General features: G+C 59.0%; 1 protein-coding gene across 50 annotated transcripts in view; it reads left to right on the top strand.

The window, feature by feature from the left end:
* The window catches only part of MYO18A (myosin XVIIIA), a 97,277-nt gene that overhangs the window by 63,599 nt on the left and 19,223 nt on the right, over positions 1 to 14,455 (top strand). For all 50 annotated transcript variants that reach the window (XR_014821473.1, XR_014821472.1, XR_014821471.1 and 47 more), the window contains 12 exons: positions 1,666 to 1,775; positions 5,107 to 5,172; positions 8,077 to 8,205; positions 8,914 to 9,057; positions 9,437 to 9,526; positions 9,657 to 9,776; positions 9,909 to 10,020; positions 10,723 to 10,850; positions 11,165 to 11,319; positions 13,262 to 13,385; positions 13,479 to 13,679; positions 14,241 to 14,351. Coding sequence is in view for 46 of the 50 variants with exons in the window: in XM_084985338.1 (XP_084841464.1) it covers positions 1,666 to 1,775; positions 5,107 to 5,172; positions 8,077 to 8,205; positions 8,914 to 9,057; positions 9,437 to 9,526; positions 9,657 to 9,776; positions 9,909 to 10,020; positions 10,723 to 10,850; positions 11,165 to 11,319; positions 13,262 to 13,385; positions 13,479 to 13,679; positions 14,241 to 14,351 (1,490 nt within the window). In the remaining 4 variants the exon portion in view is untranslated. The remainder of the gene's footprint in view (positions 1 to 1,665; positions 1,776 to 5,106; positions 5,173 to 8,076; positions 8,206 to 8,913; positions 9,058 to 9,436; positions 9,527 to 9,656; positions 9,777 to 9,908; positions 10,021 to 10,722; positions 10,851 to 11,164; positions 11,320 to 13,261; positions 13,386 to 13,478; positions 13,680 to 14,240; positions 14,352 to 14,455) is intronic.

Here is a 14,455-nt window from a genome sequence, read left to right as displayed (position 1 = left end):
TGCTGGCCACCATCCTGACCCTGCTCCGAGTCAGAAGCGGTCTCGCCCTTGCCCCAACCTCAAGCCCAGATAGTTGGGGATCTCTGTTAGACGTAACACTCTAGAAGTTCCTGTCGTGGCTCAGTGGAAATGAATCTGACTGGGATCCACGAGGACTCGGGTTTGATCCTTGGCCTCGCTCAGTGGGCTAAGGATCCGGCATTGCCGTGAGCTGTGGTGTAGGTCGCAGATGCAGCTCAGATCTCACATTGCTGTGGCTGTGGTGCAGGCCGCTCACAACAGCTCCAATTAGACCCCTAGCCTGGGAACCTCCATATGCTGCGGGTGCTGCCCTAAAAAGACAAAAAAGACCGCCAAAAAAAAAAAAAAGGAAGTAACATTCTAGGGAAAGAGGATCTACAAGGCTTTTTGGTCACCTGGCCTAGGGCCCAGGGTCAGGACGGGGCAGGAGGGGAGCCCTTACTGATTACCCTGCCTCATCGGACTGAGGAAAGGAAGGGAGCATTTTCCTGACACCCAGCCAGTGAGCCAAGCTCTGTTTTCTGCATACTTGCCCATGTAAGCCACCTGACTACCTGACTACCCTGCAGGGTAAGTGGTGGGGCCTCCATTGATTGATTGATTGATTGATTGCTATTTTAGGGCTCCACCTGCAGCATATGGAAGTTCCCAGGCTAGGAGTCCATTTGGAGCTACAACCGCTGGCCTACACCACAGCCACAACAATGTGGGATCTGAGCCGCATCTGTGACCTACACCACAGCCCACAGCAATGCCGGATCCTTAACCCACTGAGCGAGGCCAGGGATCAAACCCGCATCCTCATGGATCCAGTCAGGTTCGTTAACCAATGAGCCGCAAAGGGAACTCCAGGGCCCCCATTTAAAGATGAGGAAACTGGAGTTCCCATTGTGGCTCAGTAGTAATGAACCCAGCTAGTATCCATGAGGTCTCAGTGGGTTAAGGATCCGGTGTTTTCATGAGCTGTGGTGTAGGTTGCAGACTCGGCTCAGATCTGGCATTGCTGTGGCTGTGGCGTAGGCTGGCAGCTGCAGCTCTGATTCAACCTCTAGCCTGGGAATTTCCATATGCCGTGGATGCGGCCCTAAAAAACAACAAAAAAGAAATAAAGATGAGGAAACCAAGGCTCATGGAGGTTGAGTGACTGGTCCAAGGTCATGTGATACCAAGAGCCAGGGCAGGATTCTAACCTGAAGCCCATGTGCTTTTCCTCTCAGCTACTCTCTGCTGCCCTTTTTTTTTTTCCTCATTAAGTCCTCAAGCCATCTTTCTCCAGGTTGTCCCAGTGTCATAGACGTGGAGGCTAGAAAGCCTCTTAGGGGTCATCCAGGGTTTTATCTCCATAGCATTCCTTCCAGGCGGTCAGCCCACCCCCTCTGCACCCTCACTGACAAGGAAGTTGCTTCCTTTGAAAAGGACCTGTTCCCTTTTCAGACCCTGCAGTCTCACCGTGGGGCAGCCTAGTCGTCCTCCCGCCTCTTGTCCGTCGCCTTCCTCTCCTCTTTCCTTTCCTGAACTGGCCTCAACCACAGGCCCCCCTCCCCCAGCAGTCTCTGCCCCTTCAGCTGACTCCACCGGGGCTCTTGGGGTGCGCCAGGAGCAGCCTAGGCTGATGCGCCCAGCTCTGGGCTGCTCTCTCCCTAGGTTATCCTGACCACATGGTGTTTGCCGAGTTCCGCCGCCGCTTCGACGTCCTGGCCCCACACCTGACCAAGAAACATGGGCGCAACTACATCGTGGTGGATGAGAGGCGGGTAAGTCCGGGCCCCTGTGGCCCCAGCAGCCCCTCCTTCCTCTGCTCAGACCCCTCCCCTGGAGAGAGGGGCAGCTGCCCTTCCTCCCCTAGAGAGAGCCGGGCTGGCCTGCGCTCAGGTGCCTGGTTTTGGCGACCAGGACCAGGACAGGGGCCCAGGGCATCCGGGCTGTGGCAGCGGGGCCGGGGGGCAGGCAGCCTGGGGCGTGGACCGTGGGATTCACGGAAGAGCCACCCATTTTGAAGATCTGAGGTGAGCATGTCTGCTCTCTGGTGAGCCATTCACCCAAGAGCCTCCCAGGTGGTGGATTAGAACTAGTGTTTTGGGTGCCTCACTGTAGTACCTGGGCCCCTCAGCCTTGACCACCATGTCGGACTAGTTCCTGCAGCAGGAAGCTGTCTGAGGGTGGGGCAGGCATCCTTCCAGGAAGACTGATGTGGCATCACCTCCCTGGCATCAGGATGAGCCTAAGGTTCCCAGGGTGGGTCCCTGGTCAGCCAGGCTGCTGGATTCCTGGCAGCACAGAGGGATGTCTCCCTCCCGGCAGTCACCTTGACCCCCAGAGGCAGCTCCTCCGAAAGCCAAAGGGCTCCTTGAGCAGAGGAGACTGGCTTCCCTGTGCTCAGGCCTCAGGCACGCGGCCTGCCTCTGACGGCGTCTCAGGCCTTAGGACGGCTTCCCTAAAAGGGAGCTTCCCCTCCAGAACCGGAGTCACAGACCCCCACGGCTCCCGCTGCCCGAGTCACAGACCCACATGGCCGGAGGCCTCGAAGACCTTCCTCCACCCTCTCCATGCGGCACCTGCCAGCGTCCGGGGCGACCTTGGTGTGGGTGTAGATGACCCGACCCACAGCCCCTGCTCTCTGAACCCCGACCTCCAGTCCGGCCTCCCCCTCATGGCCACACCCAGCACCGCATCATCCCTAGAAACGCTCCGCTTCTGAAATACCAGACCACAGCCTCCTGCCTGTGCATCTCCCGCCTCTCTTCCTCTCAGGACCGCTGCTCTTTGACTCCATTGAAACCTCTTATTTCTGGGCCCCGCTCCATGTTCTCTACTCCGTCCGCTCCGTGCTGACTTCACGTCCTTCTCCTCTCAGCCCCGACACCATGTCCAGCCCTCCAGTCACCCAGCCTTCATCACCCTCGGCTGTCAAGCCTCTCCTGGCGCCTGCCCAGCCCCCACCCCAAAGGGCCACCTTTGGGTGTCCGCCCTCCTCGGCTTGGGGCTGCCAAGGGCTGTGGGAGAAAATTATACCGCTTTGGGGACTTGAATTCCTAGAGGTTCATGGTCTCCAGCCTCCCTGGGCGCTTGGGCCGTGCTTACCTGGCCCCAATTCTGCGCTGCTCCTCTGCCATTCCAGTCTCCATCTTGCTCAGGCCCTCGCCACTGTGCCTTCCTGCCGTTGACCTTGCCTCCAAATGCCAATCCAAATCGAGGCGCCAGCTTGCTCCCGCCTTGCCTTCTGTGCGCTCCTCTTCAGGCGCCTGCTTCCCTGCCCTCTGGGCCGGTGGGAGGGGTGCCCCGTCCAGTCCCCTCCTCCTGTGCTCCGGACCCTGTCCCTTTGGTCCCTCTGGAAAGCTGCTCCAGCAGCGGCGCGTGTCCCTCCTGTTCCTTCAGCCTCTCCTCGCTGGCTCGTTTCTCCCTGGGGAGGAACATTCCACGGACATTGCTCTCAGAAAGGAGCCTTGCGTCCACCCTCCCTGGTGCCCTGTGCCATCCAGCGGTACTGACCTCTCTCCTGCTGCCCCTGCCCCACTGCCGTGCACTCCTCCGCTGTAGCCGCCCGGTGCCCACCCCTGGCACCCGGGCCTGGTCTTGTCCGCCCGTTGCCCTCCATGTCGCCAGAGCTAATGGGCACTTTCTTGTGCTTTTTGGCAACATGTGACTGTTGACAACTCTGTTCTTTGTTGAAACATCCCCTGCTCAGCTTCTCTGAGCCGCTCCTCGTTTTCGCCTCGTCTCTCTGTTCTTTCTCTCTCAGTCCCTCTGAGCTTCTCTTTTTCCCACTTACCCCTCAAGCAAAGGGGACTCTTTCCTCGGCTGCATCTGCTTTCTATTCTACACCTTCTTCCCGGGCAGCCTCATTCACTCCTGTCACTTCAATTACCGCATATGTATCGATGACTCCAGATCAATACCTCCAGCCCAGGCCTCTCTCACACTCCAACATGCATTTCCATCTAGCTGCTTTCTGGGCTATTCTGCATGTATCCCAGAGAGCACCTCAAACTCAGCACGTTCAAACCAAACTGGTTATATCTCCTCCCAAAGCTACTCTTTCTCTCGTGTTCCCTCCCTAGGAGAGTGGCGCTCTTATCTGTGTACCACAGTCAGAAACCCCAGGTGTCCCTGGATTCCGCCCGCTCCCCCAGCCCTCCCCCACAGTGGGCAAGGCTCTGTCTTCTTCTTCTTTTTTTTTTTTTCTCTTTTTTCCTCTTTTTAGGGTCGCACCTGCGGATATGGAAGTTTCCAGGCTAGGGCTTAAAGCGGAGCTGCAGCTGAGCCCTATGCCACAGCCACAGCAACGCAGGATCCAAGCTGTGTCTGCGACCTACACCTCGGCTTGTGGCAACGCCGGATCCTTAACCCACTGAGCAAGGCCAGGGATTGAAACTGCCTCCTCGTGGATACCAGTTGGGTTCCTAACGCACGGAGCCACAGTGGGAACTCCAAGGCTCCAACTTCCCAACGTCTCTTGCATTTCCCCCTCCTCCCCTCCCTTTGGGTCGGGCTGTAGCCCTTCCTCCTGTGGATGCCTGCAGAGCTGCCGAAGGGCTCCATGCAGCTTCCACTCAGTGGCAGGAAAATCTGATGGTGCCCCTCCCTGAGAGAACCCTCCACGGGCTCTCGTCGCACCGCCGCACAGCCTTTGGCCCCTGCCCATCTCTCGGTTTGCCCCTTAACTGCTGCCCACTCTCTACTCAGGTAATACTCAACTTTCATGCTTCCAGGCCTTTGCGCGTGCTAGTCCCTCTGCCTGCAGTGCCCTCGCCCCTCCTTTGGCTAATTCCTACTTGTATCTAAAGACAGCACAAGCAACACCTCCTCCGGGTGCCTTCCACAGCCCCCTTGTCTGCCTTAGACGCCTCCTCCTCCGCGTACTTCACCAGTGTTCTCATCTCACTCCTCAGCAAGAGAGCTTGTTTCTCTTGCAGGCGTCTTTATATCCCTGGATCCCAGCTCACAGCCGGATGCTGCGGGAGCCACCAAAAGTGCTTGTTGAATAAATAGTGGAGACTGAACAGAGGTTGGGAAGGGCCGAGTGACCAGGTTGAGCCCTGCGTGGGGTCCCTGTGTGGGCTGCCTGACAGAAGCATCTCTTTGCAGGCAGTGGAGGAGCTGCTGGAATCCTTGGACCTGGAGAAGAGTAGCTGCTGCATGGGCCTGAGTCGGGTGAGTTGTCCCTACAGGAGGGCGCAGGGCCCTCACCCTCTGGTCACCCTTGTCCCGATGGCTGGCCCTCCCTCCCTGCTCTCCCTGCTCAGCCCGACTTTAAGAGTCCGCTGGGACCCCAGCTGAGTCCTGTCCCTCAGCTCCCTCCCCCCCCCGCAGCCTCCCTTCCTCCCAAGCTGCGCCCTCCAGGCCTGGGGGCCAGGAAGTTAGACATTCCAGCTGCAGCAAACTTGACTTTCCTTCCGTCTGAACAACTGGCTTGCTCAGTGCCAGGAACACCTCTGTGAGGTCAGGAGGGAGTGGGTTGGAAGGTGGCCTTGAACTGACTTGAGTCCCGGCAGGGGGAGTTGGGGAGAGAGGAGGGAGCTCTGGGAGAAGCAGGGAAGCCGTGGCCAGGACCTCCAGAGGGCAGAGCCCACTTTGGTGAGTCCTCGAGGGCTGCCTGGGTCCCAGAGAGCAAGCAGGACTTGGCAAGGCTGGGCCACCACCACCTGCCCACAGGCCCAGTTCCTCATCTGAATGGAACGTGGTGCATAAGAGACAGGCACGCCCGGCCCTGGGTGCCCGTCTGCCACACCGCTCCACACCAAAGGCCGGCCGAGCGGCCCTCCCGTGGGGCCGGGAGCCGTGCACCCCGTTCCGCAAGACTGGGAGGCTCCCCAGCGGCATCCACATATGTGCTCCAGGGCTGCAGTGGGAGCCACCGGGAGGGTTCTGGACTGTCTGTCTGTCAGCAAAGAGGGAAGGAGCTTGTGGGGAGATGAGGTGAGAGGGGGTGCGTGCAAAAAGGCCTGCACGCTGCCTGTCGGCTCTGTTCTCCCTGCTCTGTGTTGAGTCACAGTCTTGGTTCCTCCTGCTTCCCCGGCCCTGCCCCCGCCCCTGCCCCACACCCACACACACTCACAGACACACTCACCCACACACCCACACACACCCTCACAGACACACACACTGGGAATCCCTTTCTCATCCCCTCCATCTATCTTCGTCTCTGCTTCCCTGGTTGTCCCTTTTCCTCTGGGCCCTGGCTGTCCCTGCTGGTCTCTATTCCTTATCCTGTAGTTTCTGCTTCTTTCCTTGTTCTCTGTGTCTTCTCTGGTCCCACCCTCTTTCCGTGTCATCTTTCTAGTTTGGGTCTGTGCTGTGTCTGGCTTACCTCCTTCTCCTCCTCCTCCTCCCCACCTGTCTCCAAGCTCAGGAGCTGCCAGCTGAGCTTCCTTCCTGGGAAGCTGCAATCAAAGATTTCCCTTTGGCCTCTTGGTCTTTTCCCGGGTGGGCTCCTGCCCCTTGGGCAGACTAAGCCGCTGCTGGCTGCCATTGGGGATGGCGCCTCCTCCCAGGCATGTCTGGGGTGGAAGAGGGCCTTGGACGGGCTGGTCCTCTTCCCAGTTGCCATCTGAGACCCTGGGCATCATCCCAGTGCCTGATTGAAGCAGGCGCGCCCCAGGGCCCACTCATGTTAAGAGCAGAATTAGGGGCAAAGTCAGATGTTTGCCAACATCTGGTTTGGGCGAGAAACTCCAGGGCTTCTGGACTGTGGTTAGTACTGGCTGGTGAGTGAGGATTCCCTGTGTGCTTGTCACATTGCTTCGGAGAAAAGGGGGTCTCAGTCTGAGCCCAGGAGATCCTGAGGGTTCAGGCAAGGAGTTTGAATGTCTAAGAACCTCCTGGTGTCTGTACATATGTCTGGATGGGTATGTTGGTGGAGGGGAGATGGCCCTGTGAGTTCACCTAATACTCAAAAGACTCAACCCCACAAGTGTACAGCTGTTAGGAGAGGTTTGAGGCTCACTACTACCCTCGTCTGCTGCTGGGGACTGAGTTGGCTTTGTCCCAGGCCAGCCTCAGGAGACTTGGTTTCGGCCAGAGGCAAAGCTTTCTCAGCAGAAAGTGCTGGCCCTCTCCCCACTTCTTTCCTGGAGGGAGGCCTGGGGAGCCTCTTGGTTCTGAAGGCTCCCCCTGGAGTTCACGTCCTCTCTTGGCCCCACAAAAGGGAATTTCCTGTCTTCTGGGCAAGGTACAGGTGGCATCGACCTGGACAGCCCTTTGCCCTCTCTAGGGGTACTAGAGTCTTTTTTTTTCCATCTGATCATTTCCTCCCTCTGCTTCTTCTCTTAGCACAGAAAATTTTACCCAGTCCCAGCTCAGGACACCAAAGAGTGAGAGGAGAGGCCGGGTGTGGGGGCGCCCAGCTGGTTCTTCTCACATCTGCCCTCCAGCCCCCAAACCTGTATGACAGGTCCCTCGCCTGGGCCAACCCCCACCCACCGCACCGGCTTTTCCATGAGATGAAACCTGGGTGTGGGGGTGGGGTGTGGGCACATGAAAGAGGAGACAGTCTGAGATGCAGCCGAGCGGGGAGGGTGCAGAGAAGGCGCCGCCTCCCTGCCCTCCCTCGTCTCCGCACACGGCTTCTTGGGCCTTTTTCTTACACACATACACCACCTGATCCCAGGCAGCTGGAGGCCAGAGGAGCCTGGAGCCTGTGGTTGGGCCTGCAGTGAGCTATGGGCACAGGGGGGTGGCCAGTGCTGCTGGCAGCCCTGGGGGTGGAAACCACCATAGGTGTTGCTGGGGGCGGCCTCTCCCCACTTGCCCGGCGGTGGCTGCTTCACGTCCTTCTTGTCCCAGATACCTTCCCTCTGGCCTCCTCTCCTTTCATCTCTCTTTGAAGTTGGATTTCCCACCTTACTTCTGTTCCACAGCATCTCCAGCCCCCAGCCTGGCCCCCCTCCCTCAGTCTTCTTCCTCTCTCCCTCCTCTCTTGGACACTGGGGTTTTCAGGCTCTGCCTCGGCCAAGGGCTACACTCCCAGGCCTGCTGGTTTTCTGTGCTAGCTTCCTGTTCCTCTGCCGGGTTGCCCCCAGCCGGGGCTCCTGCCTCACCCGGCCCGCTTCCCCACAGGTGTTCTTCCGGGCGGGCACGTTGGCAAGGCTGGAAGAGCAGCGGGATGAACAGACCAGCAGGAACTTAACCCTGTTCCAAGCGGCCTGCAGGGGCTACCTGGCCCGCCAGCTCTTCAAGAAGAAAAAGGTGCTGCTCCGGGGCCGTCCCCATCCTCCCCCCAGCCCAGCTGGGCAGAGCCGAGCCCCTAGGGTGGGAGCGGAAGGGACCCTCAAAGGAATGTGTGTGGGGCGCAGGAGGCTAATCCTGGGGCTGTGGGTGAGAATTATTATCTGGGGCAGAAGAGGAAGGACCTCACCGGGGCACCATGGCCTGGACCAGGACAGGGGTTGGGCAGCTCCCTGGTACCAGGGAGAGTGCTGGCATGCCTGGCGATGGGGCCTGGTCCAAAGGTTACTGTGGTGGGGAGCAGGGCCCAGGCAAAGGTGGGCTCTGGATCACAGGCTACTCCATGAAGATTAAGGAGCTGTGTCAGCGACTCCTTTTCTTATTAGCAAGTCCATAAAACAGCCAGCACCGCCGCCTCTTGTGTTTCAGCAAGATTAGGTTTTATGGCACATCTAGGCCAGGGCGCTGGAAATAATCAGGCAGCAAATAAAGCAGATGAAATTATTCCTAATGACGGTAGAGCAGTTAGTGCCCAGTGCAGTGCTCCCAGGGCCGGGCTCTCTGCCGCCCACTCTCTGAGGGATGGAGGGAGGCTGGGGGCAGGGGGTGGCTTGGGGATTGTTGGACTGGTGTCCAGAGGAGCAGCCCAGCAGCTGGGCTGGTGGTGGGGAGGGTCCTGGCTGGGCTTGGAACTGACACCTGCTGTGCGCCACCCCCACCCCAACCCAGATCCAAGACCTGGCCATTCGCTGTGTGCAGAAGAACATCAAGAAGAACAAAGGGGTAAAGGACTGGCCCTGGTGGAAGCTCTTCACCACCGTGCGGCCCCTCATTGAGGTGCAGCTCTCCGAGGAGCAGATCCGGAACAGAGACGTAAGGAGCAGCCTGGGGCGGGCCGCGCTGCCATGGGGAAGGGCTGTAGTTGGTCCACGTGGGCAGGAGTTTTGCAGGCTGGTGTTGAGCTCCCAAGCGCTCCTTTGTTTAGCTGGTGTCCTTGACCCCTGCCCGGCAAACAGAAGGCGGGCCTCTGGGGTGCTGGCTGAGCCCCTGAGTACCCTCTCAGGATAAGACCTCAGGCCTCCTCAGCATGTGGGGAAGCGTCTAGGGATAGAGCCTCAGGGAGGCAGTGGTCTCTTGTTTCCTCGTGTCCTGGCTCGAGCTGCACCAGCTTCTTTCACCACAAGGTGCAGTTCCCGGGCCCCGACCTCTCCCAGTGCCTCTGGTTCACTCTGCCCTCCTTGCTGCACCCTAGGAGGAGATCCAGCAGCTGAGGAGCAAGCTTGAGAAGGTGGAGAAGGAGCGGAACGAGCTGCGGCTTAGCAGCGACCGGCTGGAGACCCGGGTGAGTGAGTCCCAGCACCAGGCAGACCTGCCCCCCTCCGCAGGGCGGCCGGCCCAGGAGGCGCCCCTGCTGCTCCGGCTGAGTGGGGCAGGCGGTTCACCTGGTGGTGGCTCCCCTCCCCCAACCCCAGATCTCGGAGCTGACATCGGAGCTGACGGATGAACGTAACACGGGAGAGTCCGCCTCCCAGCTGCTGGACGCGGAGACCGCAGAGAGGCTCCGGGCCGAGAAGGAGATGAAGGAGCTGCAGGTGAGGACAGGGCCGTCCTAGTGGCTGCCACACTCTAGAGCCCCTGTCTGCCCTGGGTAAGCTGGTGACCACGGGCTGTGTAGTCCAGGGGTGTGGGTGGTGCTGAGTGAGGGGGTACCTTGTCTTCTGCAGACCCAGTACGATGCACTGAAGAAGAAAATGGAGGTGATGGAAATGGAGGTGATGGAGGCCCGTCTCATCCGGGCAGCTGAGGTCAACGGGGAAGTGGATGATGAGGACACAGGTGGGTCGAAGGCCGGAGGACTCAGGAGCGGCCTGCGTGGCAGGCTCTGATCCCTACCCCTGGGTGACCACACGCCTTGTCACCTACCAATAGGGCTGTTATAAGGCTAACACGAGGGAGTTGCAGTTGTGGCTCAGTGGTAATGAACCCGACAGTAACCAAGAGGACGTGGGTTTGATCCCTGGTCTTGCTCAGTGGGTTAAGGATCTGGCATTGCCATGAGCTGTGGGTAGGTGGCCGACTCGGCTCAGATCCCTTGTGGCTATGGCTATGGCATAGGCTGGCAGCTACAGAGCTCCAATTTGACCCCTCACCTGGGAACTTCCATATGCCTTGGGTGCAGCCCTAAAAAGCAAAAAAAAAAAAAAAAAAAGCTAACATGAAATATATTGATGAGAAAGTAAAGGTGCCAATAAATGATGCAGGGGATTCTCGTGGCCGGCTCTGACGGCCATGATGGTGATATCCGGGGACCGTGGTCTGGCGGGCCCGGGGAGAAGCAGCACACGTGGCGGCATCACCTGCTCTAAGGCTTCGCCCTGCTAGTGGCTCCTTCTGCCTTGGGAAGAAGCCACCATTCCAGGGACCTTTCTGAGTCCCTCTGGCTGACTCTACCTGCTGTCCGCATCCTTCGTCCCCTCTGCCCCTCCTTAGGGACTCTCAGCAGCTCAGTCCTCCGTTGTCTGCCCCCCAACCCCGTAGGCGGTGAGTGGCGTCTGAAGTATGAGCGAGCAGTGCGGGAGGTGGACTTCACCAAGAAGCGGCTCCAGCAGGAGTTTGAGGACAAGCTGGAGGTGGAGCAGCAGAACAAGAGGCAGCTGGAGAGGCGGGTGAGTCTGGTGGAAAGAGTGGAGGCCTGTGCCTGGGAGGGACTGGGAGGGGCTTGCTGCCACATGTTGGCCCGCGAATGGCCAGAGCCAGGCAGGCTGGGAGCGGTAGGGAAGGGTTGACGTATTTGCCTCTTGATGCAGGAGACAGCTAAGGACAACCTGTTGTTAGAGTGTCTTAGGCTCCATGGAAGAGCCTGACTTCATCCCTCACCCCTGATCTCCCCCCATTCACCCCCTTCCTCTCCTCACCTCCTCCACCAATATTTCCGGGCCTCTCAGTGCCTGCTAACCCTGCACCTCGTCCTGTCCCCTAGCTCGGGGACCTGCAGGCTGATAGTGATGAGAGCCAGCGGGCCCTGCAGCAGCTCAAGAAGAAGTGCCAGCGGCTGACGGCCGAGCTGCAGGACACCAAGCTGCACCTGGAGGGCCAGCAGGTCCGCAACCATGAGCTGGAGAAGAAGCAGAGGAGGTGGGTGCTCCCGCCAGCCGGGGCCCCCTGCCTCCCTCCAGGGAAGACAGGAGGGGGACTTGAACTTGACCAGGGGCTTTGCCAGCACCGTCACTCGCCCTGGAATGCGATTCAGGCTCACGCTTCTGACCCCTGAGGAGCACATGGACCACGTCCCCACAGATGGCTGGCTCGGGCCACTGCTCTGGGACGTGCTGCCCCCACCTGTCACCACGCCTGGGGCCGAAAGGATGAGCATCAGCAGGACCCCGCACAGGAACCACTTCCCGGTGGCCCTGGCTCTTGCCCCCGCCCAGCTCCCCCTCTCTCCCTCGCCTCAGCTACACAAACACACTCTCCTGACTAATGTTGTTAAACTACCGTGCCACTTCCATCTCATTATGGTAATGATACAAAGAGGGGGGCAGCCCTCACAGGAGAAAATCCAATCTAAATTAATTTCTCGGGCTAGGATGGGAATGGGACGCCTTTATTAGTAACACCGAGGAACCCACACTCCCTGGGAGCAGCAGGGTGCCCCAGGGAGTGGGAGCAGCACCCAGTTCCCCTCTGCAGGGGGCGGGTTCTCAGCAGAGGCACCGGTTGCCTTTGTGCAGGGGCAGCCCCCCACCCACGCCCCTGGGGGGTGAGCATGGCAGGGCTGTGTCCTTCCGGTGACCCCAGGTTACCCTCAGCCTCCCGGGCTCCCTGAGGCCTGCAGGTGCCGCTTGGCAGAGAGCAACGGGAAATAGGAAAGCCTTAGGTGCCTCCCTGCCCACGACCTGACTCTCTGCTTCTCGAGTTCTTATCGTTACCCCCACCCCCCCTTTTTCCCAGAGGCCAACACCCTTAGTGGGACCCCCACCTCCGAGCACCCCGATGACAGTGCCAGCTTGGCCTAGTTACCACCTTGCTGTACTCCCCACTGGGCAACTTACTAGGTTTCAGCCGCCTGGAGTTTTCTTACTCTTTTTTTTTTTTTTTGATGTGGCGTTGGGATGGGGTGAGCGATTCAGTTTTCAGTTTTCAGAAGGAACATGATTAGCTATTCAGGGAAGGTGTTAACAGGAATTTCAGCAATTTGCTTCTTGAGTCACTGGGCAAGAAATGGAAGGCTGGGAAGTAGGGAAGTGAAGAGAGGCCCCCTGACCGTGGACACATGCCCCGTTGAAGCCCACTGCCAGCTGGGAACAGTGGGACTGGGGCCTCCGGCTTGGTGTGGGGGTCCTGGGGGTGACGTAGGTGCTGCTGGGGCAGGTGGGCCTGGCCAGAGCCTGGTGCCCAGAGATGGGGCAGCAGCCAGGTGCTCTATCCAGAGTTGCCAAACTGAACTGTAGAAAGTGAGGAAGCAGAAAGTCCACTTTGACCCTTCTTTTGTACTTTTTAGGGTCGCATTCGTGGCATATGGAAATTCCCAGGCTAGGGGTCAAATCGGAGCTACAGCTGCCAGCCTACGCCACAGCAACGCCGGATCCTGAACCCACTGAGTGAAGCCAGGGATCAAACCCTCATCCTCATGGATCCTAGTTGGGTTCGTTAACCACTGAGCCACGAAGGAAACTTCACTTTGACCCTTTCTGATGCCTGCTCTGCCCTCGCCCTGTCCCTCTTTCCACTCTTTGATCTGTTGAAAGGGAAAAGGTCGAGCCAGTGCCAGAGGAGGGTCCATCCACCTCTTCCCTGGACGCAGTCTGTGGGTCCCTCTCAGGCCCTCCTGGTGAAAGGGCTCCTTGGACCCGCTTGATGAGGTGTGCTCCCCCCAACCCATCCCAGACCACCTTGGTGGCCTGACCTATAACTGCTGAATGTCACCGCACCACTGGCCCCAAGTTCAGGCTGCCCAAGTGCCCCTGACGTGCATCTCGTCCGTGTCTGTGGCACCATTTCCTGGCAGCTTCTGGGTTCTGGTGACCCGGACGCTTCTCTCATGTGATGGAGCTGCCACGGCCACACTGTCTCACAGGTTTGACAGCGAGCTCTCGCAGGCGCATGAGGAGGCCCAGCGGGAGAAGCTGCAGCGGGAGAAGCTGCAGCGGGAAAAGGACACGCTCCTCGCCGAGGCTTTCAGCCTGAAGCAGCAACTAGAGGTGCGTGGGGGCTGCCCACCATCCACACCTCGGCCCCCTCACAGACCTGGGCCAGCCCAGGCAGGGCCAGTCTTATTTTCTCTTTTGCTCCAGGAAAAAGACATGGACATTGCAGGATTCACCCAGAAGGTTGTGTCATTAGAGGCTGAGCTCCAGGACATTTCTTCCCAAGAGTCCAAGGATGAGGCCTCTCTGGCCAAAGTCAAGAAACAGCTCCGAGACCTGGAGGCCAAGGTCAAGGATCAGGAAGAGGAGCTGGACGAACAGGCGGGGACCATCCAGATGCTGGAGCAGGTAGTGAGGGCTTGGCCAAGGGAGGTACTGCTCTCCCCACAGCTGCCCCGGGGTGTGGGCCAGAGGCGGGCAGGATCCCAAATTCGGTCATTCATTCATTCCCTTATTCATAAAATATTGAGGGAACACCTGATCGGTGCCAGCTACGGTGTGAAGATAATTAAGCTTTCATGGTACTTTCTGCAAGAACAGATCTTAATTGAGCTCCATTGGTGAGGGGCTCAGGATGCACGGCAGCTGGAAGCCATGAGCCCATCCAGCCTGCCGCTGAGCCGCCGTGTCAGTTCGGGGAGCTAGAGCCCAGAGGCCAAGTGGAAAAGCTGCAGGGTTGCCCCCAACCCAGCAGCCTTTTCTGGGCCTGCGCCAGACATTTAGTATTTAGTAAAGGAGCTCAGCTTCTCTGGAGAAGCCAGCTGCCACAGGAGCAGGGGAGAGCAAAGGGAACTGCTGGCAGAGGTGGCCCCTGCTCCTGAGCCTGAGGAGAGCAGCCCCTCAGGTGCCGTGGGAGGGGTCGGCTGCTGCTGGGAAAGAAACCCAGTCCCTATTCCCACCCACCTCCAGGCCAAGCTGCGACTCGAGATGGAGATGGAGCGGATGAGGCAGACCCATTCCAAGGAGATGGAGAGTCGAGATGAGGAGGTGGAGGAGGCCCGGCAGTCGTGTCAGAAGAAGGTACAATGACGGGCACTTACGTGTCCGGAATAAATGCCGAGTCCCCCGTCACTGCTTTTAAGAAAGGGCTCCTCTGCTTCCCTCCCTTAGCCACACTATCCTCC

The sequence above is a fragment of the Sus scrofa genome, chromosome 12 (genome assembly GCF_054392235.1).
Source record: "Sus scrofa isolate SSC_HxYL_T2T_F1_AM1 chromosome 12, Sscrofa_HxYL_maternal_Yorkshire_Landrace_v2.0, whole genome shotgun sequence".
Lineage (NCBI taxonomy): Eukaryota > Metazoa > Chordata > Mammalia > Artiodactyla > Suidae > Sus > Sus scrofa.
The sequence above is the reverse complement of the archived record's forward strand: the minus strand, read 5'-3'. Positions and strand labels throughout refer to the sequence as shown.